This window comes from Leptonotus elevatus, chromosome 6, assembly GCF_054856555.1.
Source record: "Leptonotus elevatus isolate MCC_2025b chromosome 6, RoL_Lele_1.0, whole genome shotgun sequence".
NCBI classification, from domain to species: domain Eukaryota; kingdom Metazoa; phylum Chordata; class Actinopteri; order Syngnathiformes; family Syngnathidae; genus Leptonotus; species Leptonotus elevatus.
In genome coordinates, this window is record NC_141244.1 from 25617918 (window position 1) to 25640252 (window position 22335).

General features: G+C 42.7%; 1 protein-coding gene across 2 annotated transcripts in view; it reads left to right on the forward strand.

Moving 5' to 3' along the window:
* The first annotated feature begins 2211 nt into the window (after positions 1-2211).
* Positions 2212-22335, forward strand: part of megf8 (multiple EGF-like-domains 8) — a 30097-nt gene continuing 9973 nt past the window's right edge. For both annotated transcript variants that reach the window (XM_086077737.1, XM_086077738.1), the window contains exons 1-35: positions 2212-2596; positions 3286-3475; positions 3613-3776; positions 3849-4058; positions 5040-5220; positions 5321-5409; positions 5680-5893; positions 6045-6228; positions 6866-7011; positions 7108-7218; positions 7295-7446; positions 8751-8852; positions 8922-9069; positions 10584-10747; positions 12108-12305; positions 12941-13138; positions 13213-13473; positions 14336-14454; positions 14545-14676; positions 14755-14868; positions 14942-15025; positions 15100-15345; positions 16252-16436; positions 16512-16725; positions 17258-17501; positions 17674-17806; positions 17901-18151; positions 18987-19097; positions 19180-19298; positions 19552-19774; positions 19851-20186; positions 20959-21094; positions 21168-21399; positions 21471-21597; positions 21676-21886. In XM_086077737.1, the coding sequence (XP_085933863.1) occupies positions 2567-2596; positions 3286-3475; positions 3613-3776; positions 3849-4058; positions 5040-5220; positions 5321-5409; positions 5680-5893; positions 6045-6228; positions 6866-7011; positions 7108-7218; positions 7295-7446; positions 8751-8852; positions 8922-9069; positions 10584-10747; positions 12108-12305; positions 12941-13138; positions 13213-13473; positions 14336-14454; positions 14545-14676; positions 14755-14868; positions 14942-15025; positions 15100-15345; positions 16252-16436; positions 16512-16725; positions 17258-17501; positions 17674-17806; positions 17901-18151; positions 18987-19097; positions 19180-19298; positions 19552-19774; positions 19851-20186; positions 20959-21094; positions 21168-21399; positions 21471-21597; positions 21676-21886 (5959 nt within the window). In that variant the 5' untranslated portion in view covers positions 2212-2566. The remainder of the gene's footprint in view (positions 2597-3285; positions 3476-3612; positions 3777-3848; positions 4059-5039; positions 5221-5320; positions 5410-5679; positions 5894-6044; positions 6229-6865; positions 7012-7107; positions 7219-7294; positions 7447-8750; positions 8853-8921; positions 9070-10583; positions 10748-12107; positions 12306-12940; positions 13139-13212; positions 13474-14335; positions 14455-14544; positions 14677-14754; positions 14869-14941; positions 15026-15099; positions 15346-16251; positions 16437-16511; positions 16726-17257; positions 17502-17673; positions 17807-17900; positions 18152-18986; positions 19098-19179; positions 19299-19551; positions 19775-19850; positions 20187-20958; positions 21095-21167; positions 21400-21470; positions 21598-21675; positions 21887-22335) is intronic.

The following is a 22335-nucleotide window of genomic DNA, read 5'->3' on the forward strand; positions in this document are numbered from 1 at the left end:
ATAGTATTTACATTCACATTGATTCAAATTAGTTTGTAAATAAAGTCCGTACGCTAGATCAAATCTGATATTTGCATTAATTTTTTTGTATAATTTTTTTGTATATATATATTTTTTAATATAGTATGTACCCTAGATTATCTTGTTTTATTTGATTTTGTTCCATAAATTCCATAGAATTTACATTTATTTTTTATAATTATTTTACAATACTGTAGCACTGCGATGCAGTGCATAGTACAAACTCTGGAACAAATGTATCATTTTGTTTAGTATAGTTCAGTTTTAGTTTAGTTTAGTTTAGGTTATAGCTACACTACCTTGTATCTGATTTTAATTCCCAAACAAAAGAAGAGTAGACCCGATGTGTTAGCGTGGCCTGCCTGACTTTTTGCATGAATTCCTTATAATAAAATACAGAAGTTACAATTGCACTGGGTGTGGCCCAGATATGTCCGTGCTTGTTGCACATTGCACATAACAATGACATTTTGTGGGTGTGTGATTAGTATCAACAATGTACACAACGAGGGGGCCTTGTGTTAATAACCACAATGTCACTGTTGTTTAATACGTGTTAGAACTACTGCATGGTTTGCATAGACTATAGTATAACAGTATTGATTTATTAATTTTGCCTAAATGCATAACATGCTTTTTTTTTCTTCTTTTTTTTCTTTCTTTTTTTTACCTAAATGCATAGTATGGGTTTTTTTTTCATTTCAATTACGGGTTTACCAACCCCTTCTTCTTTTGACTCATGGTGGTTAGGCTAACCACGTTTTAGGTTTAGGGCGTATGTTGCTATAGTACATGGTTAGCTGCAACTCATGATGCATGCAAGACAATGCACATGGAAGCACATGCTTTTGTGATCATCTCTTTTAACAATGTTGAATAAAAGTTTGAATTTTTTTTTAATTAGTGGATCAATTGCTATACATAACATCATCAATAAAGACCCCCCCCCCAAAAAAATCATATCTACAAATACATAATATGACAAATGATGAACTGTTGTAAATACAATTGCCCTCCGCCTCCTCCTCCTACATTTTATGCACTCATCTCGTTATCATCCACTCACATGAGCATTTACATCATGATTAACATTTTATTTCTATAGCATTTATTAATGGATTTATTCAATCAATAATTAATTAATATTTCAATTAAATACATAAATAATCAATATTTTAGTAATTATTTAAAATTGTATTACTATTATCAGTGCAAATGATTAACACGTTTTATTTTCTTAGTGTGTAAATGCTGCGAGGCAAGAACGCAAGATAAATAAAAAAAGGTTTTAGTCATAAAACATTGTCATTTATAATATACAATATTATGTATGTATTTTAATAATTTCTATATTTGTTTATTGGGCATTTATTAAGAGAAAAATATTATTATATGTATCATATTATTTATTAAAAAAACAAAACAAATTATTACTATTTTTAACATCTTTTTTTGTAATGTTGGGAGACAATAAATTAAGACAAGTTATTGTTATGTTATTGTCATTTATGCAAGAAAGCTTTACACAAGAAGATTTGAAGCCACACGAGGGAACAATTTTGACAAATTTTTTTTGTGGATTTCCTGTTCAACATTAACTGCACTTACTGCCAGACTAGATGATTACAAATATTCTTTTGACATATTGCTAAAATGTGTGACCGGCCTTGACTCCAGATTGGGAGTGTTGACTCGAATATTATTGCATCACAGTTTTGACTCATGAAGTGAGCAAACTGCAATCGTTAGAGCATTTGCTGTTGACTTTTGGTTGCTGCATGTGTCCTTTGACGAAAAACTGCGCACTGTAATCTGCTGGATAAATGACTGTCATATAAACAAAAGAAGGCAAATCATACGACTTCTTTTTTGTTTTGTGTTTATTTTTTAACGAATGCTGACTTGGTGACCCACGCAGAAAATATAGATTTTACTTGAAAACATGAAATATATTAGTACCTATCATTTTATAATGTGATACTGAACTTGTTTTGTGTATGGCAGCAAGAAGTACGCTTTCACACCAAGACACTTTCGTAGTAGTACAGCATTTAATGTTTTTTTTTTTAAACAACAACAGCAACAACAAACACCCTCTGTATCATTTTATTATAAATGTATCATAGCCTGGTTTGGGATCCAGATGTGCGTTGTGCGACATATCCACTGGGTGACGCCGTGGAGCCAGGCGTGCCTGGCTGCTTTTGTGTCGGTGGGTGGCGACCACCAAAACAAGAGCAGGCATCTTGTCCTGTGGCATCAGAATTAAACGCCTTATTTCTCTACCTTTTGGCCTTGTCACAAGTTGTCCGTTCCAGAGCGTGCTACGTTTGCCCTTCGTCAATAATGACAGATCCGGATTGACTGCGCATCTGGATTCGGACTGAGGTTGCGCTCACTAGCCACCTAGCGGATACTAGCCGTGTTGTTGTTAGCAGCCTGCTAGCCAGCCGGGCGGCTTTCTTTCTCTCCCTGCAACAACGACGTGCTAGCGAGTGGCTAGTTTAGCTTAGGGGACACAAAGTGAGAGAGATAAAAGATGTAAATGGCTAAGAGGCCGGAGAGACGGGAACTGGTACGTACTGTGTGTTAGCAAAATGTAATAAAACAGAGGCTAGGTAGCTAACTAGCGAGCTAACGGGCCATGGCTGGTTAACGGTGTAGCATCGCTTTGGAACACAGTTTAGTGTTATTCTCACGACGCTCCGTGTTTATAACTTTTTTTCTGCCCTTAAGACACATATAAAAAGAACTAGCTGGTATAACGTGATTTAGTTATTTTTTTAATTTTATTTCTGGTGTTAAACTAGCGCCGAATTATTCGCTAACAAGTCAATCGTTTTAAAACACCCTTTCCACAAATCAATAATAAAAAAAAGTCGACACTATCGTATCCTAATCTAAAATTAAATACAATATATATTAAATATGCATATGAATATATTTGTATGTTTATGTATGTGGGAATTCGCCGAATTATTCGCTAACAAGTCAATCGTTTTAAAACACCCTTTCCACAAATCAATAAAAAAAAAAGTCGACACTATCGTATCCTAATCTAAAATTAAATACAATATATATTAAATATGCATATGAATATATTTGTATGTTTATGTATGTGGGAATTATTAGTACTGTATGTAAGCATTTGCATATTATCCATGTATGTATGTACTGTATTGGAACAATTTAATGAAATTGCAGGACAATGCTTCGGAATCACTGCATTAAAATCAGTCTTATTTTTTTCTCCCAATCACACAGACAACACCAGGGATGGCCTCCCCCCTGCCCGTCTGCTTCCTCCTGGTGCTGGCGCTGCTGGCCGTTTGGCCCACGTGCCAGGCGGGTGACTGCAAGGGTCACCGGCAGGTGTTGAGGGGGCCGCCGGGTTACGTGACAGACGGACCGGGCAATTACTCAGTCAATGGCAACTGCGAGTGGCTCATCAAAGGTTTGTATTGCATCTTTATGATCATATGGAAATGCAGCACAAAATTGTTTGTTTTTTTCAGAGAGGGACGGCAAGAATGCACTTAAGAGGTTCTGCTGTAGTCAATCAATGACTTTTTCATTTTTCCATCCTTCTAGCACCGAGCAGCAGCTATCGCATTGTGCTGAACTTCACCTTCATGGACACAGAGTGCACTTACGACTACCTGTTTGTGTACGACGGAGACTCCTACCAAAGCCCCTTGCTGGCCAGCCTGAGCGGCAACACCCTGCCACAGCCCATCGAGGCCACGTCCGGCAAGGTCCTTGTCATTAACCGGTCATTGTAACACGTATTTAATCTGGATTCTGATGTTAGCTTCCTGTTTTTCTAGATGCTACTTCATCTCTTCAGCGACGCAAACTACAACCTGCTGGGCTTCAACGCCACCTACACCTTCTCCGTGTGCCCCGGAGCGTGCGGTGGCCACGGGCGCTGCGACCCGTCCACGCACAAGTGCAACTGCCAACAGGGCTGGGGCGGGGCGTCTTGCACGACGCCTCTCTGCTCTCACAGCTGCTCAGCGCACGGCCAATGCGACAAGGTGAGGTATATAGTTAACATTAGTGGTGCAACGGATCACAAAAGTCACGGTTTGGATCAGCCCAAAAAAAAGAAAAAGAAATAGTACTTTGCCTTTATTTTGTAAAGCGCTTTTTCCATTAAATAAAGAAAAATCTATTCAAAATGTCTAATATAGCCATGTAGGATTTAGTGTCTTCATTTTTTCCCATTTAATTAAAAAACAACAACAAATCAATACAAAATGTCTGATAAAGCCATTTAGGAACACAACTTTTAAGTGCAATATTAGGCAGAAACATTCTTATTTTTACATGGTTCATGTGTAAAATAACAAGGTATTCATGGTTTAAAGTTGTGTTTTGAGTTGAATGTTTTTCTTTTTTAGTGTTTTATAAAATAAATGAAGACAAAGTTCTATTTATCCTTTTTTTTTTTTTTTAAATAATGAAAATACCTCAACGTACAATTTAAGGCACTTCGTTTCCTTTAAAACATGGTGAGTGAATTACAAAGAAGCCTTGGTCCAGAATATTGAAAAATAATTCAAGTAAGCTGTCAAACTTACTTATCAGCCGGCAGCCAGAACTCAAGACAGTCGTTGGTAATGCTAACAGCTAGCCGCTAGCCACTTACGTCGGAGACTTCTGCCGTGTCATACAATGACAATGTAATTAATTAGCGGTTTCTTAGCATCCTAAATTAGCGATTGAATACGTGTTCGGGATAGCGTTGTGTTGATGTTGGTCGCAACTACAATGTCAATCAACTACGATAAAGTAACGTCTAAAAGGGAAGTCAAGCTAGTCATCACGCCACGACGTGGGCCAACTTCAAAATAAAAGTCTACTAAGGATATTTGCTTTGCCGTTAGTGTATAACTGTATTCGATCCGAACCGACCATGGATCAATGATGATCCGTTGCACCACTAGTTAACATGCATAGCAAGATCTGGGAGATAAATTAAGTCACTTACGGGTTATTGTTATTTTTTCCATCAGAAAGGAGAACGATGTCTGTGTCACGCCAGCTTCCTGGGTCAGAGTTGCCAGCTCGGTCTACATGATGACAACGGGGCAGGGCAGTGGTGGCACATCAGCGAGGGAGACCCCTACATGTCGCCAAGGACGGGTTCCGCTGGCGTGTATCTGACCTCCACTGGAGCCATGTACTTGTTTGGAGGTCAGACGAGAATTTTGTTCTACATATCTGCTTTAAATGTTTAGGTTTTATAGGCAACACTGTGATTGTTTGGTTTATTGTCTTTCCAAAAAAAATCCAGGATTTGACCTGAACAGAGCGCTGGGTGACTTGAAGAAATATAACTTCACATCCAACCAGTGGGAAAGCAGGTCTTACGGTCATTCGCCTGTAAGTACTGTGAAATCATAGTATAAGTATACATTTTTTGTTTTGTTGCTTTTGTCAAATTCTTCTAAGATAAAAAAAAATTCAGCACAGATTTACACACTTCATTTCTTGTCTCACCTACATTAGCCAATTTTTCGATTGGTGCAACAGCACTTTGAGAACTAGAAATTGATTAACTACCGAAAGGGAATTAGCACTACACAAAAATGGCGGCAGAGTGAATAGAAAAGTGTATGATTCATATTTTAATGCCACTGCCTCTGCCGACAGTTGGCTCGGCATTCCCACACTGCTGTGGAGTCGGCGGGAAACATGGTGATCTTCGGTGGGGAGCTGGCAAACGGCTCCTTAGCGAGCGACGTTTGGATGTACCGCCCCCTGCAGGACGACTGGCAGCAGCTCGGCTTTCCCAACACCGGCGGCGCACCCAGTCTTGCCAATCACGCCGCAGCCGTTGTGGACAGTTACCTCTATGTGTTTGGAGGTGGGTTTCTAAACACAACACGCTTCCCTTGTTGTTGTTTTTTTTATACAAGTATCTTATCTTCCACCAGCGGCAAGTGAGGAAATACTGTACATGCAGATCTGGCGAGCACGATTCCACTTTACCGCCATTTCTACTTGTTATATCCCAGGTCGCACTGAGGAGGACATGTTTTCCTCCTCCCTGTATCGGTTCAGCCTGCGGGGCTCTGGGCGGTGGGAGACGGTCCAGCCAACTGGTGGGAAGCCCCCAGCCACCGCTGGCCACTCTATGGTGTTCCACGGCCCCTCCAGGACACTATTGGTCTACGGGGGTCACCGGCCGACCACCGCCAGGTAAACAGCCTAAAAGAAACAGGCTCAATTTCCATAAGTAAAAAAAAAATATCATCATGGTAGACTCGTCTGTAGGTGCTGGTATATGTCTATAAATGTGATATAAAAACATCCCTTCTTCCCATGTGTAATATGCACCGTAGATTTCTTTTAAACTCATTTGCTCCCAAAAACGTATGACTACGTTCTATTTTAAATATGACCACTCTCCCAAAGACATATTTATACGTTTTTTTATGCTAGAGCATACAGAAGGCTTTGATGCAGCCTCTGAACTGAAGAGGGATGCTTGAAGAGTGGTAGTTGTTACAAAAATGGCCAGCAGCTGGCAGCGGAGTATAAGAGATCAACCAGGGCCATGTTGCAAATATCATATCATATTAAGGCTGAAACGTGGCTGGATTTTTTTCCCCCATTTGTAACACTTGATGTTGGAGGCTAGAAGCTAACATAGCAGTCTAGATGTCCACTCAGGGCTACTTCTTGTCAACACAAACCGATAGAACTCGAATGCACAGAAATTCAAATCAAAGTCCTTTATTCACAAAACTCAGCTTTGGATAAAAGTTCTGTCATGTAATGTACATAAAACAAAATCTAGCAAGCAGTTAACTGACGGGACCGCGCGTTCCCCCAGGTTTAGCGTGAGGGTGAACAACACCGACGCATTCCATGTGGACCAACGCTTTTGGACGGCGTTCCGCTCCCGTTACCCGGCGACGGGACCCCGAGAGAGAGCCTTCCACTCAGCCACCGTTATCGGAAACTACATGGTGGTCTACGGTGAGCCAAAACGGACGCGCTGACCCCTCAGCTGACAAACGTTTCCTGGACTTACTTGAATTTTATGGTGTATTTTTTTTTGCCTGTTCTCTCAAGGTGGCAATGTTCATATCCATTACCAAGAAGAGAAGTGCTACGACGAGGAAATCTTCTTTTACCATTTGGGTTGTCACCAGTGGGTGTTGGCAGGGGAAAAATGGTCACTCAGTGAGTTGCTCTTTTTATTTGACTCTTGTCATTCTTGCTGTTTTAGCTGATTTTGTGTCCTTGTATTTTTCTGCAGGTGGAGAGGCCGTCAAGGGACGCTACTCTCATGTTGCCGCGGTGATGGAAGGTCGGGTGCTGCTGGTTGCCGGCGGTTACAACGGCGTCACCCGCGGCGACCTCGTGGCTTTCAAAGTCCCGCTGTTTGTCAGTAGCAACGAAGGTGACAGGGTGAGAGAAAAAGTGCTTTTAGACGGCGATTAGGCAAAACACGAGATCTGATACGCTTCCATAGTTGGAAAATGACCGTGTCAATCCATTTCATTTCTGTGGCGTTTAGATCGGCAACCAGGAAAAAAGTTCCCGGCATTAAGACTATATATAAATTAGTTATAAAGACTATATAACATTTACTTCGGTTATGACATTTAAAAGCAGAAAATTGCTGGGTCAACTTTGCCCCTCATTCCATGTTAGTGCCGTTTAAAAGTGGATAAATCCAAGCTTTAAAAGAAAGTATTATAAGAGCAATGAAAAAAAGTGTAAAGGCTGACTTCTGATACGCCTTCCAAAGGTGGAAAATTGCCATGTCAGCTTTATCCCTACATTCCGTCAGTGTCGTTTTTACAGAGCAGACTCCTCAAAAAGGTTTGATAAATCCTGTCTTTAGAAGGCAGCATTAAAGGGGGCTTCTGGAAGTACTTGTGGAGGGGGGAATTACTGGGGAAGCTTCACCCTAGCATTTTGTGTCAGTTCCTTTTCAATTGAATAGCAGCCTGGAAAAAGGTGGATACATTCCAGTGTTAAGAAAGCTTCTGATAATAAAAGTAGGGGCCCGGGGGTCGTCCTTTGGCGCTGCCGCGGCCTGGGGGGCCCTGAGGTGTTGCGCTTGCTCTGTTCCGGCGGGGGTCGACGGCTCCCCTCTTTGGTGGAGATTTTCATGCATGCCAGATCCACCACACCAGCATCTACCGAAACTCAGACACAATCTGTTTCCTCCTCAGGTTATTGAATCGGTGGAGGCTGTTGTCTGCGGATCTCACGCGGCTTCGTCTGTCCTTCCTTCCTTTTCTCGGTCTCTCCTTTGGTCTCTTGAGGCCTCCCTGATTTTATGTTTTTTGGTTTTGTTGGGGTCTGTTTCTTGGGCTGGGGAGGAGTTCTGGTGGGGGGTGTTCAGGTCGGTGCTGGATTTCACCTTCCTTGGTTTTCTTTGGTCCCCTCGGGTCTTCTGGTGTTCGGTTTAGGTGAACGGTATGAGATTTTTTCTAATAGGTTTTCTGGTGAGCTAACAAATACACGCACGCACGCACGCACGCACGCACATACACATACTCACCCACACACACACACACAAAAAAATAAAAATAAAATAAAAATAAAAGCAATGATGATGACATTTCCGAATGAACAATACTGAGCTCTAAAAAAAAAAGAAAAAAAAAAAAGAAAGCTTCTGATACTACCTTCAAGCTGGAAGAGGGGTTCGAGTGTCATATATGTTGAACAATATTTGTGTTCATGTGCTTATTGACTAGGATGCTGTTTGCGCCGAGGCCCTGGATGAAAGCATGTGTCTGAAGAACCCAGAATGCAGCTGGTGTGAAGGCCGCTGTCGAGAGTATCAGCCCACTAATCAGGTAAGCACACAAATCTGAATTCAGGAATCCTGCAGCGACACCTCACCAACTCACTTTTTCCGCTCACAGTGCGGCAGCACCGGCTGCCTGGGCCTGGCGCGCTTCCTGTCCGACTGTCAGTCCTGCTTGGTGTTCAGCGGCACGCCGGCCACCCTGGCCAGAGCGCCCGGCGAATTCGGCTGGTGTGTTCAGAACGAGTCCTGCCTGCCCGTGTCAGGTGAGAGACCGGGAGGGAGGGAGGAAGGAGGGGCGGCGGCGGTGCAAGGGCTGCGCCGCACACTGACACCGGAAATATATTGGGAGGGACTAGACTTGGGCTGGGCGCTTGTCAGAGATGAAAACGTTTAGTTTTGGGGTGTTTTCTCAGTGTCAAGGAAAGGCTCCTCAAATGGATGCAGCATTCTCAATTAAGGTTACACAAAGGGCTAGTCTGTGCTCATGTAAATCAAGTTGTAAACTCGATTTCAAAAAAATACTTTATACTTTGGAACTAAAAAAAAAAAGACTCATGGTGTTTATTGCAGTAGTGTAGAAAATATAGAATAGAAAAATAGAAACACATTCCAGGGTCATACTATTGCCAATATAAAAATGGGCTGCAACTAACAAATATTTTGATGTATATCGACTTCTTAAAGAAAAAAACAAATCAATTTCCATAAGTAAAAAAAAAATATCAGCATGGTAGACTCGTCTGTAGGTGTTGGTATATGTCTATAAATGTGATATAAAAACATCCCTTCTTCCCATGTGTAATATGCACCGTAGATTTCTTTTAAACTCATTTGCTCCCAAAAACGTATGACTATGTTCTATTTTAAATATGACCACTCTCCCAAAGACATATTTATACGTTTTTTATGCTAGAGCATACAGAAGGCTTTGATGCAGCCTCTGAACTGAAGAGGGATGCTTGAAGAGTGGTAGTTGTTACAAAAATGGCCAGCAGCTGGCAGCGGAGTATAAGAGATCAACCAGGGCCATGTTGCAAAAAGCTCTTTCCCCACTGTTTCCCAGATTTGTAAATAATGATGAAACTAAGCTATATTCTAATGCTAATTGCTGCAAAACGGAAACAGATAGATAAAAAAAAAATCCCTGATGAAAAAAGAGACTCTAATCTTTCTTTTGGTAGGTTCCACGTTTTTATAGCAATAGAAAACAATATTCTGTGGGCCTTGCAACATCTGTCAAAATCTAGTAAACCAGCTGGGAGCGAAGGGGGTTGCTTCAGTGAAAATGGCTGGGAGTAAATGAGTTAAAAAGAAAAATATTTACTGTTGACTTTGTGTGTCACGTAAGTAAAATTTTGCTGCAAAATATTGGTTGACTTTAAGTCGTTGTTGTAGGTTCCACTGTGATATTTTTTTCAGTATTATATGTCTGAATATTTGTTTATAGTGAATTCCAATAACAGAGTGTCATACAGAGTGAGAAAGTAGCTTCATTGGATGTTTACCACCAGAGTGTAGCCACAGGGCATCCTTGACTTTGAGAAACACCAACACTTGGCTCAACTGTACCCCGCTGAGATAGTAGAGGTCACTCAAAAATGTTCATTTGGCGTGCCTCTTCCAACTCTCTGGCGTACGTCGCCGGTGTTTCACCACTCTGACTCCCGTCCGGCAGACGGCACCACCGCCAATCAGGCTCACCGCAGTATTGTTGAGATCTCACGAGGTCAGATTGTGTTTCTCCCGTGTTGCTGACCTCTCCCTCTCGATCTCGCAGAGCAAAGTGCGTGCCGTGTGGACCAGATCTCAGGGGCGTACGGCTGGTGGGGGGAGCGTACCCTTTTCCTAACCTCCCTCCACTCCTGTCGCACCGAGAACTATGTCCCGGGACTGCACCTGCTCACCTTCCAGCACCCCCGCAACGACTCCCAGCCTGACAAGGTACGGAGTCCCAGTCTCAAATAGTTGTGCTTGTAACTCCTCAACCCTCTTTACTTACCGTAGCCGTCCTTCCTTCCTCCAATGTCGCAATTGTACTTGAAGCCGGGATTTCATGCTACAAGTCTCGGTGCTATATTGCCGTTTGGCGCCTTGTTTTTGACATTTACGTACTTTCAAGTGACTCATCTCATCTACATCATCTGCAATATGTTTACCCATCTCTCCAATACAATGTTGACCCATCTCATCTACATCTACAATAGAATGTTCAATCTCATTTTGCAAAGACAACACAAACTGCTATTTTCATATTCTTGGACGCACACGGATATATGAAAACTGTGTCGCGGTGTTTCGGTGATCCACAGAGCAAATTATAAATCCGATGATGCTATAAGAATCTGTCAATAACAATTAGCTAGTTGCCTTCAAACGTCGATGCAGAGTGGCAAAGTAGAAATGCATCGCCTCCACGTCAGCAATGCAGAACAGTCGAGTATGTTTACATGTTAGTACTGTACTTCTTATAATCTGACTGTTTCTTGAGCTTCACCCATCTGAGCTTCCAAGTCATGGGCAAAGAAAGTCAGTGTGAAGGTGGTACGACACTGTAGGAGGGCTTGCCTGCTGACACATTTTTAGTAGGGGTGTCAGCGATAAAAAATTGTTATTCAAAATTAATCGCATGACTTTAATAGTTAACTCATGATTCATCGCAAATTTTATATCTGTTCTAAAAGTGCAGTCAAATGTACAATAACATATTTTTTTCTGAGTTTCATACTCTTGTTAACAAAAGTGGGAAGAGGTCATTTTTTTTGCCACTAGATGGCATAATTGCATTTGTAAGACGTTGGTGACAGCTCAGTGCATTTTTCTTTTAATATTAAAAGCTATATAATCTTTAACATGATTAAGGAACTTGTGAAATTCTGCACGTTTTTAAAAATTTAAAATACAGCTTGACCCCAATCTCCACAATTATATGCATTATTATTAAATTTACTACTGCTAAATTTTGACGTGGACGTGCCTGCTACGTTGCGACTGGAATTCCCCCAATACAGGCTTTCCAAGTAAGGGCGGTCATTAATCGGGCGTTAAAAAAATTTGTGCCGTTAAAAGAACTTTAAATTAACTCAAAATGAACGCACTAATTTTGACTCTTCTAATTTTTTACAAATAAACAGATAACAAAAGACTTACCTGATTGTTAAACTTCAAAGCTATTTTAAAAGCCCACCTTCCATAGTATGTCCCCTTTAAATGATTCCAGTGGTGTAGAGAATAGTGCCTCTGTTGATGTGTCTCCACTTGCCCCACCCCGTCCTCCGCTGTCCCCTCCCCTTGCTCTCGCCAGGTGTCCATCCTTCGCAGCACCACCATCATCCTCAGCCCGACCACCGAGATGGACGTGGCGCTGCAGTTCAGGGGCTTCATCCATCCTCTGTGGGGGGCGCCAAACACCCCTCCCGCAGAGACCGTCTCCATGTGGGCTCGCATCCAGAGGCTCCACTTTGAGGCTCGGGTGGCATCGGGACCCAACTCCAGCCAACTAGTGAGCAAAATGGGGCACGTTGTGACAAAACTGGGTTGGGGAACTGTCTTCCCGTTTTATAAAGTCCTCACAGGGCTGCACTCGATTTATTATGAAAATAAATTATGCAACAATAGAATGCATCTTTATTAATATTGTATCCACATTTGTAGTAAGACAAATTGTAATAAAATTTGACAATATAATTACTATGCATTAGAAAATAATGAAATAGTGCATTTTACAAAAAGAATGTAATATTAAGAGAATAAAGCCAAATATACAAATAGTCACACTTATGACATAAATAGCAAGTTGAAATGTTACTAGAATAAAGTCACTATTTTATGAAATTTATTGTGTAATACTGTGACATGGAAAATGTTAAGAGAACAGAAGCTGAAATTTTGCAAGGATTAAGTCACACTATGAGATTTTTTTGAAAGTGTTAAGTAAAAAGAAAATTTGACATATTTAAAAATATTAGTCATGATATTGTAAGAATAAATGTGATCAATGTTTTAGGCTTTTGCTACCAGTTCCTCTGAACCTTTTTAGCACAAGGCGAGCCAGATCAAATATGCTCTTGTCGGTCGTAGTTTGCTTACCACTGGTCGAATAGACATCGCCGTTTTTTTGTTGTTGTCTCCGAGCAGGAGGTGGTGGGTCGTTGGGCAGCTCAGCAGGAGAAAGAATTGAAGCTGCTGTCTCGCCCCGATGGGAGTAAGCTGTTCTCCAACCTGACCAGAGGCAACCATTACCTGGTCCAGGCCGAGGGCTACCTCAACAATTCGGGCTCGGGGCAGACCAGTGAGATGGCCCTCATCTGGAACAGAACTCTGCCAGGAGGGAGCGTGAGTATAATTTATCTTCCTATTTCTCTCTGAAACAGTAACTTCATCTCATCTTATCTCCTCCTGAACTCCAGGAAATCTCCTTCCTCTTCCTGGAGCCCTTTCGCTCAGGCTCCTGTTCAGGCTACACGTCCTGTTTGGCCTGTCTGTCGGACCAGTCTTGCGGCTGGTGCCCATCCCTGTCCCGATGCATGCTTCGGGGCCCTGAGCTGGAGCCCTGCCCTGAGGGAGAGCTGGGAGAAGGAATGGGAGAGATGGCACAGCGCCATCTGCTGCTGGCACCCCAACATTGCACACTGTGTGAAGAATACAGGGACTGCTCGGCTTGTACTCAGGTATGCGTTCAAGACGGCACAAAATTTTGCACGTGTGAATTTTAGAGATATAATACATTTCACACAAAAATAAAGTCTAAATTTAAGGCATAATTTTGCAAGAAAAAAGTATTTCAATGAGAATGAAGTCAAAGTATTGTTAACTCATTCACTCCCAGCCATTTTCACTGAAGCAATCCCCTTCACTCCCGGCTGTTTTACTGGATTTTGGCTGAATTGCAAGGCTGGCAGAATATTGTCTTCTATTGCTATAAAAACATGGAACCTACCGAAATAATTAGTGTCTTCTTTCATCATGAAAAAGTATATTTGTGTCTGTTTCCATTTTTCAGCAATTAGCATTAGAATATAGCTAAGTTTCATCATTATTCAATTATTCAATTAAAACTAGCTTTTTTTCAACATGGCCCTGGTTGATCTCTTTTGCTCTGCTGCCACCTGCTGGCTGTTTGCGTACCATTTCTTCAACCATTCTTTGCAGTTGAGAGGCTGCATCAAAAAGCCTTTTGTATGCTCTAGCATGAAAAAACAAATAACAAAAACGTCTTTGGGACACTTAAAACATTTAAAATAGAACGTATTTATACATTATTTGAAGCGAATTAGTTTAAAAAATGCTTAGAAGTATTACTAACAAAAAGTCAAGTCATGAAAGCATCTTTTATTATTATTATTATTATTTTAATGCTGTTACTTTGTGGCCCTAATACTTTTCCTATTTTGAAAGTTTAAACAGATTCCACAAATCTCAAGGCTTTTTAAAATGTCATTCAGTTAATTTTCCCTCCAAAGCAGTGTTAGACGACGACCCGGATTTTAATTTAGAACGTCCTCATCCAAAGCTGACATTGTCCTCCTGCAGGACCCTTACTGCGAGTGGCAGATCAACTCCAGCAAGAAAGGCGACTACCAGTGCAGCAGGAGAGGACGCCTCGAGGGCTCCATACGCCACCCAGCAGCCTGTCCCCGAGTGTGCAACCAGTAAGATGATCATGATAATAGTCCCAATAGACTGATTAGTGAAACTGTTTTGCAACATACTCTCATGATGTTTATATTCGCTCCATTAAGGCGGAAGACGTGTTCCGAGTGCCTGTCCAACTCCAGCCAGTGTGCTTGGTGCGAATCCGCGCAGGCCTGCTTCTATTTTGCCGCCTATCTCACTAAGTACCCTTATGGAGAGTGCAGGGACTGGTATGACAGGTAGAAATCACACAACACTTGTCAAGCACACCTGAATTGTGTTCATGATCTTAATGTTGCTATTTCGTGTCTTGCCAGTGTGCATTCGGTTCCGCAGTGTAAGCAATGTTCCGCTTTAAACACTTGCACCAACTGTCTGCGAACGTTCCAGTGCGGCTGGTGTGGCGACTACAACAACCCCACCATTGGAAAGTAAGTAAAGTTGACAGCAAAGTGACGTCATGTGGTGATATTATTTTTTCACGTTATCATTTCATTTCTTAAGATGTTTGCGAGGCGATTGGGCTGGAATGGACGACCCATCTGTGTTTAACTGCAGCGTGGCCGTAGCTGAAGCCCGAGCTGCTAAGTAAGTTCCAGCTTACCCGCGACCACAGAAAAGAAACAAGATGATTTGAATGATGATTTATTTTTATTTTCCAGCCCTGAGCCGCAAACCTCTGCCCCGCCTCGTCTGCTGGACATGGACTTGGAGATGGAGATGGAGCGCATGGAGGTCGAAGAGCAAGACGCCGTGTGGTCCTACCCCTCTTGTCCTGATGTCGAAGAATGCCGCCTGGGCCTCCACAACTGTCACCCCTTCGCCACCTGCATCAACACCCCCACCTCGTACGAGTGCCACTGCGAACGAGGCTACACGGGGGATGGCACTTTGCACTGCAACCAGACGTAAGACCTTATTAATCTGAAAGGAGGATAAGCAGTTCTGAAAATGGATGTAAGGTTTCCGGCAACATTTTATTAGTTTGTTCCACCCACACACACACACACACACACACACACACACACACACACACACACACACACACACACACACACACACACACACACACACACACACAAACCCACTGCCAGGCTAAGATGGTGCAATTAACTCATTCACTGGCAGCCATTTTGCCTGAAGCAACCCCCTTCGCTCCCGGCTGTTTTACTGGATTTTGACTGATTTTGCAAAGCCGGCACACAGAATATTGTGTTCTATGGCTATATAAACATGGAACCTACCAAAAGAAAGATTAGAGTCTCTTCTTTCATCAGGAAAAATATATATTTGTATATGTATAGTTCTATCTGTTTCTGTTTTGCAGAAATTAGTATTAGAATATAAGTTTCATCATTATTCACAAATCTGTTGCAAAAAAGAGTTTGTTGCAACATGGCCCTGGTTGAGCTCTTATGCTCTACTGCCACCTGCTGGCCGTTTTTGTAATATCTACAATTTCTTCATGCATTTTCTTCATTTCAGAGGCTGCATCAAAGCCTTTTGTATGCTCTAGCATAAAAAAAACCCAACAACAACGTATAAATACGTCTTTGGGAGCATGATCATATTTAAACTCGAACATATTTCTACTATAGAATGAAGTAGATTTTGCAAGCAATTATTAGCAACTATGAACCTTTTTTTGATGGCAGTCATTTACTCTTGGATTTTTGGCTGTTTGTTTGTGACAGCGCCTGATCCAGAAACGAAGAGACCAAACTCTTTTTATACAAGCCATTTAAAAGTCAATTTTCCAATCTATGGCCCATGTGAAGTCCAGATGTTTTAACGGAAACCTCCTCCCCCTGCAGGTGTTACAATGAGTGCAGGGAGGGTCAGTGCAGCGGCAGCCCACGCTTCGAGTGCGAATGCTCGCTGGGTTGGACATCCGATCCGGCCACTCTGGTTCTGAGCGGCGTCGAGTGTGATGTGGACTGCGGCTGCAACTTTCACTCCACCTGTATCACCGCGCCAGGAATTTGCGACGAATGCCAAGGTTGAACCTCAAAAAGATGATTTTATTTCCTTCCAGTTCTTGCAGAGCTGAATTTTCCCTGGTTTCTCTTTTCAGACTGGACCACAGGGCTCCACTGTGAACACTGTCGCCCGGGGAGCTTCGGCTCGGCCTTGGCCGGCGGCGGTGGATGCGTGCAGTGCGAGTGTAACGGCCACGGCGACCCGCTGCAAGGATACTGCCACAACCAGACAGGCCAGTGCTACTGCACACATAACACTCAGGGACTGCGCTGTGAGTCCTGCCTGCCTGGTTACTACGGTGACCCCAGGTAAGTGAAACTTTTACAAATACAATAAATCCCTGTTTAGCGTGGAGGATATCTTCCAAACCCATCCACTGCAAAATTAACCATATATTTTTTTCTTTTAAACTACAGGAAAAAAATACCCCCCCCACATACACACTTTAAACACATTTAAAAGTATTTAAAAAAAAAAAAGTTTTAAATAAATTATGAAGTTCACATTTTTGCTTGCAAAATTCTGAATATTTGATTCTGTGATTCTTTCATGTACTACTGGAGTTTCACACTTTGAGAATTACTGCCATATCCAATTGCCATAAAGGAGCACTATTGTAAAGGTATAAAATGAGCTACAAAAATGGTAAAAGTAATAGAGATAAATGCGGGCTCACTATTTGGCAAGTCGCATAGATGCTCCCTGTTCTTATCTATTGACTCGCATCATTTTCTTAAGGCAAACTACATTGTCTTGTTTCATTTCTGTGTGTTTTCAACATCATAAACACAGTAGCACATACTAGCCGGTCTATGCTAACATATTTGCTCCCACCTTTAGGAATAATGGGACATGCTACCGCCAGTGCCAGGGTCGCTCTGTGCTGCTCTCCTCCACCTCCTCGTCCACTGCCGTACCTCTTTCCTCATCCCTGGGCTGGCAAAGTGGCAGCGAAGGGAAAGGTGGACTCTCTCATTGCCTGTGGGTCCTGTCAGTGACCGAGAGCCTGGCGCCTTGTCTCCCCAGGCAGTCGTGTCCACCTGTTGCCCTCACGCTGCACCCCGACTCCCATACACTCTGCAAAGTGAGTTAGCATCATGTTTTTTTAGCTCAAATAAAACAAACGTTACGACTGTAACTACGGTTCTATGAGTCCCGGACGGCGGTCGGGGGGGATGAAATAGAACTTAAGTTTTAAAACCTGGTGTCTGAAGGGGGTGTGTAGACTTTTGATATCCACTGTGTTTATTTTCCAGAGCTCATATGTGTATGTGTTCGATGGCCTTCCGCGTTTCCTGGACAACGGCGTCGTACATTCGGACCATAACCTGATTGGCGCCTTTTGCGGCACCACAAGGACGCAGCCTATCACCGTCGAGGCCACCTCAGGTATCCCGTATGTAATCCTTATGTTTAACCAGCTGAGCACATATGCGTGACACCCCCCCCCCCCTCTCTGCGCACCCCATCTCCCGCCCACCAGGTGTGATCTCTGTCTACTTCGAGGCCAACGTGTCGTCGAACAAACCGCAAGGCTTCAATGCGTCTTTCTGGGTGCGACGGTGTCGCCACATTTCCGACGAGGGCGACAACGGGACGCCCGCATGTCCGGGTGGCGCGCAGTGCCAAGGCGGGCTTTGCCAGTGCCCCCCGGGGTATGGGGGCCCCCACTGTGACCGAGCCGTTTGTCCCCAAGACTGTGGAGTTGCAGAGGGCCGAGGAACTTGTAATATAGTAAGTAGCGTGATTGTAGGTTTACATTAATTGATGTATTAGTGGTTGTTGCTTCTGTGTCAGAGTTCTGATGTTCCGGGTTTGAATCTCAGCTCCGTTCCTCCTGCTTCTTTGTATTACTTGTGGTTAAAAGTTGTGTTGTACTTAACTCATTCACTCCCAGCCATTCCCCCTTTTCGCTCCTGGCTGTTTTTCTTGATTTTGACTGATTTTTGCAAGGCCCACAGAATATTGTGTTCTATTGCTATAAAAACATGGTACGTACCAGAAGATTAGAGTCTCTTCTTTCCTCAAGAGAAAGATTATATTTCTATCTGTTTCCGTTTTGCAGCAATTAGCATTAGAATATAGCTAAGTTTCATCATTATTCACAAATCTTTTTAAAACAGTGAGGAAAGCAGCTTGTTGAAACATGGCCATGATTGATCTCTTATACTCCCGCTGCCACCTGCTGGCCATTTTTGTAACAATTACCATTCTTCAAGCATCCCTCTTCAGTTCAGAGGCTGCATCAAAGCCTTCTGTATGCTCTAGCATAAAAAAAACATAAAAATACATCTTTGGGAGCATGGTAATATTTAAAATAGAAAATATTTTAAAGTTTTTGGGAGCAAATTAGTTAATATTAATGATTAAAGGTTAGTGTTTAGAACTTATGTTTTTATTCATTTACATTTTACTTCTAGATTAACTGCTTTTTTGGCCGGACCGGCAGGACTGTTCTTTAGCTTTGTACTCCACGAATCAGGCATTACGTCAACAAACAATTTCTGCTGATTTTATTTTGTTGTATTGAGTATTTTATTTAAGTGTCATTATCTTCTGCTTCTCTCAGAACCTGGGAGTGTGTGTGTGCTCAGAGAACTGGGCCGGCTCTGACTGCTCAGTCCCTCGAGATTCCAACAGCCTGATCTGGGAGACGCTGCTGGACCCGCAACTGACAGTGGTACAAGCATAAATACATCAATGCAATAAACACTTTAATCCAATGTAATACCACACATTTAGACACACTTTTTGCTCCACAGAACCAGGCCCACAGGTTTCTCCACAGAATGGGCCACTCTCTGGTTTCGGGACCTCATGGCAACCTTTGGATGTATGGGGGACTCTCTCTCTCAGAGGGCATTCTAGGAAATATTTACAGGTAGCTTAGCAGTCACATCAGCAATATTGTTGTGTATTAAGTAATACTTAAAATATTTTGTACTTTATTTCCCCAAATATTGTTTTCTCACTTTTCCTCCCTAATGAAGAGAACAGTTATGATTATTAGTAATTGTTTAAAACTTTACCTGGGCATGCAATATAGATTTTATGAAGCCGATGTCAAAGGAATTGCTGTATCCTCAATTGTCTATAGGTGAATGTTAACACAGTTTTTTTTTTTCTCATTTGAGATATTCCGTGTTAGAGCGCCGTTGGACTCAAATGTTGACGAGTTCGGCAGACGAGGGTTCCACACCGGCCCCTCGTTATCACCACGCCGCCGCCCTGCTGAGCAGCCACGAAAAGGGAACCAGTCACAGCTGCATGCTGGTAGTGGGCGGAGTCACTCAGCACTCTGTTGCCATGGACAATTGGAGTCTCAACCTCAGCAGTTTGGTCTGGAGAGAGCACAAGGTAGCGAAACGAGCTTGTTGCTGTATTGAGACCTCAAAGTGGTTATAGTTCCCCTAATGGCAACCCTCTGTGACAGAGCTCAGTGCTTCCCCCGGTGGCGGGCCACACGCTGACAGTGCGTCGGGACAACTCTGTGCTCTTGATTGGCGGTTACTCTCCAGAAAACGGCTTCAACCACCACCTGCTTGAGTTCAGCCCTCACACCGGAAACTGGACCATCGCGGCGCACACCGGCACGCCGCCGACGGGCTTATACGGCCACTCGGCCGTTTACCACGAGCAGACTGACGCCATCTATGTGTTTGGAGGGTATCGTTTTCACGTGGAGGCTGTGGAGCCATCGGGAGAGCTTTATAGCTTGTACTACCCCAACTTCACGTGGTCGCTCCTGGTACCCTCGCAGGGTAATAAGGTAAGGAGAGCCACCTTCCGGTTGTCAAATTTGCAAGCAAGATGTACCATACAATGTTTGTTTAGGTCACAATTTAAAGCCGTTTTCAGGTGTTTTAAATAACATATTCCATAAAAGCAGGTGGATTCTTTGTGTTTGTGTAATCAAAATAAGAAATAATAAGAATAAGAAAACTCAAGTTTTTGCTTTGGAAAATAATGTGCAACTTTTATGATCTGTTTTCTGACATGCTATTTATGGAGGACCAAAACTGGCAAAATAATAAATAAATAAAAGTGAAAATGAAGACTAATGTAAAAAATATCATTCAAAATTTAAATACAAAAACATTCATATAAATGGAAATAAAAACAGCAATATGCAGCTTGAAATAATATAACATGAGACCGCCATAGTTATGGACCCAAACAGTAACTGAATCATAACCAATTTATGGAAAACAATAATATTAGTAATACATTTCAGTCTATTAAAATAAAACATTTTAAAATTATAGTAATTATCTGCTGCCTTAGTATGAATAACCTATAATTGAGATGTTTAGAGGGGAGTATTATATAAATTACACAAGCTGTGATTTCACAATGTGTCAAAATTCATTAATGGCTCGCTTGCTGACGCATTTTTCAGAAGTAGAGATTGATCGATAACTAAAGATTTACTAGGTTGTTTAATTGCACAATGGAGGGGTGTGCAGGCACCACAAGGAGCAAGCCATAAAAAAAAAAAATCACTTATCCATTTTTGCTATTTCACTTAATTTCTTTTGCAGCCGCTCTCCCGTTTCTTCCACGCTGCAGCCCTGATGAAAGACACCATGGTTATCGTCGGGGGACGGACGGAAGCCGAGGATTATAGCAACTCTGTGTGCTTGTACCAGATCAACTGTAACACCTGGATACAAACAGGTAATCCATCTTGTTTCTCTGCCTCTTCCTTATTGACGGCCTTTTGTCCTAACGCCACATCTGCATCGCCCAGACTCCGCTATTGGCGACTCGGTTAATCGCTCGGTGTCCCTCGCCATGACCAGCTGGGGCGGCAGCCTCTTCTTATCGGGGGGCTTCAATGGGGTCACCTTGGGACGGCTTCTGAACCTAACGGTGCCCGCCGACCCCTGCGCCGTGATGGCCACGCCGGAGACCTGTAACACTACCACCGGCAGCTGCGTTTGGTGCCGAGGGGCCTGCGCATCTTCCGATAGTGCCGAACGGTAACGCTGTAGTCGACTGTATTGTCAAGCTTATGTACAACAACATTAATTCCTTCCATCCTTCCAAATAGAATGGGGTGTTTCACTGGCCAGTCACCCTGTTCGCCAACCCCTCGCCAACCATATCAGTGCCGCAGACTCAAGACCTGCAGCGAATGCCTGGCCCGACATCCCAAGACTTTCTCCGGTCCAACGCAGGTTGTTCCCGCCCACTATCGCAACTCCAACGCACACGGCGGCTTCTCTGTGTTAAATCTTTATGTTTTGGTTTTCCAGCATGCTTTCCAGTGCAAGTGGTGCACCAACTGCCCCGAGGGGGCTTGCATCAGCAGCTCGGTGAGCTGCACGTCCGAACACGACTGTCGCATCAACCAGCGAGAGATCTTCCTCTCCAGCAACTGCACGGAAACCAGCTGCGAGGCTTCCGACTGCCCCAAGTGCACGGCGTCGGGCAAATGCATGTGGACCCGCCAGTTCAAACGTACAGGTACCCATATGGTCTTCAAATAAAGGTTCGATTTTTTTATTTTCAAAATTCTGACTTCCATTTTTTATCTTTTTTTTTTCTTCTAGTCTCCTATTTAATAATAAAAAAAGCACATTATTGTGATTTTTCAAAACAAGGTTTGTTTTTTGTTTTCAGGGCCCGCTAGCTTAATGCTAACATACGATGGTAAAACAGGAACATTGACATGCTAATGATTAGCATCATAATCACAGTTTTAGAAACCTTTTAAGAAATGAATGGAGTTTTGAATACAAATGGTGTATGGATAATATCTCAATACTCGCAGGGCTTTATTCATGGTCCTGTGTGAAAGAAGGCACAAATATTGCAACTAAGAGCCTTTCTCTTCTTTTTAACCCATCGTCACCAGGCTTGTTATACACAAAACAGTATGAAAATGATTCGCTAATGATGTTTTTTTCCCTTAG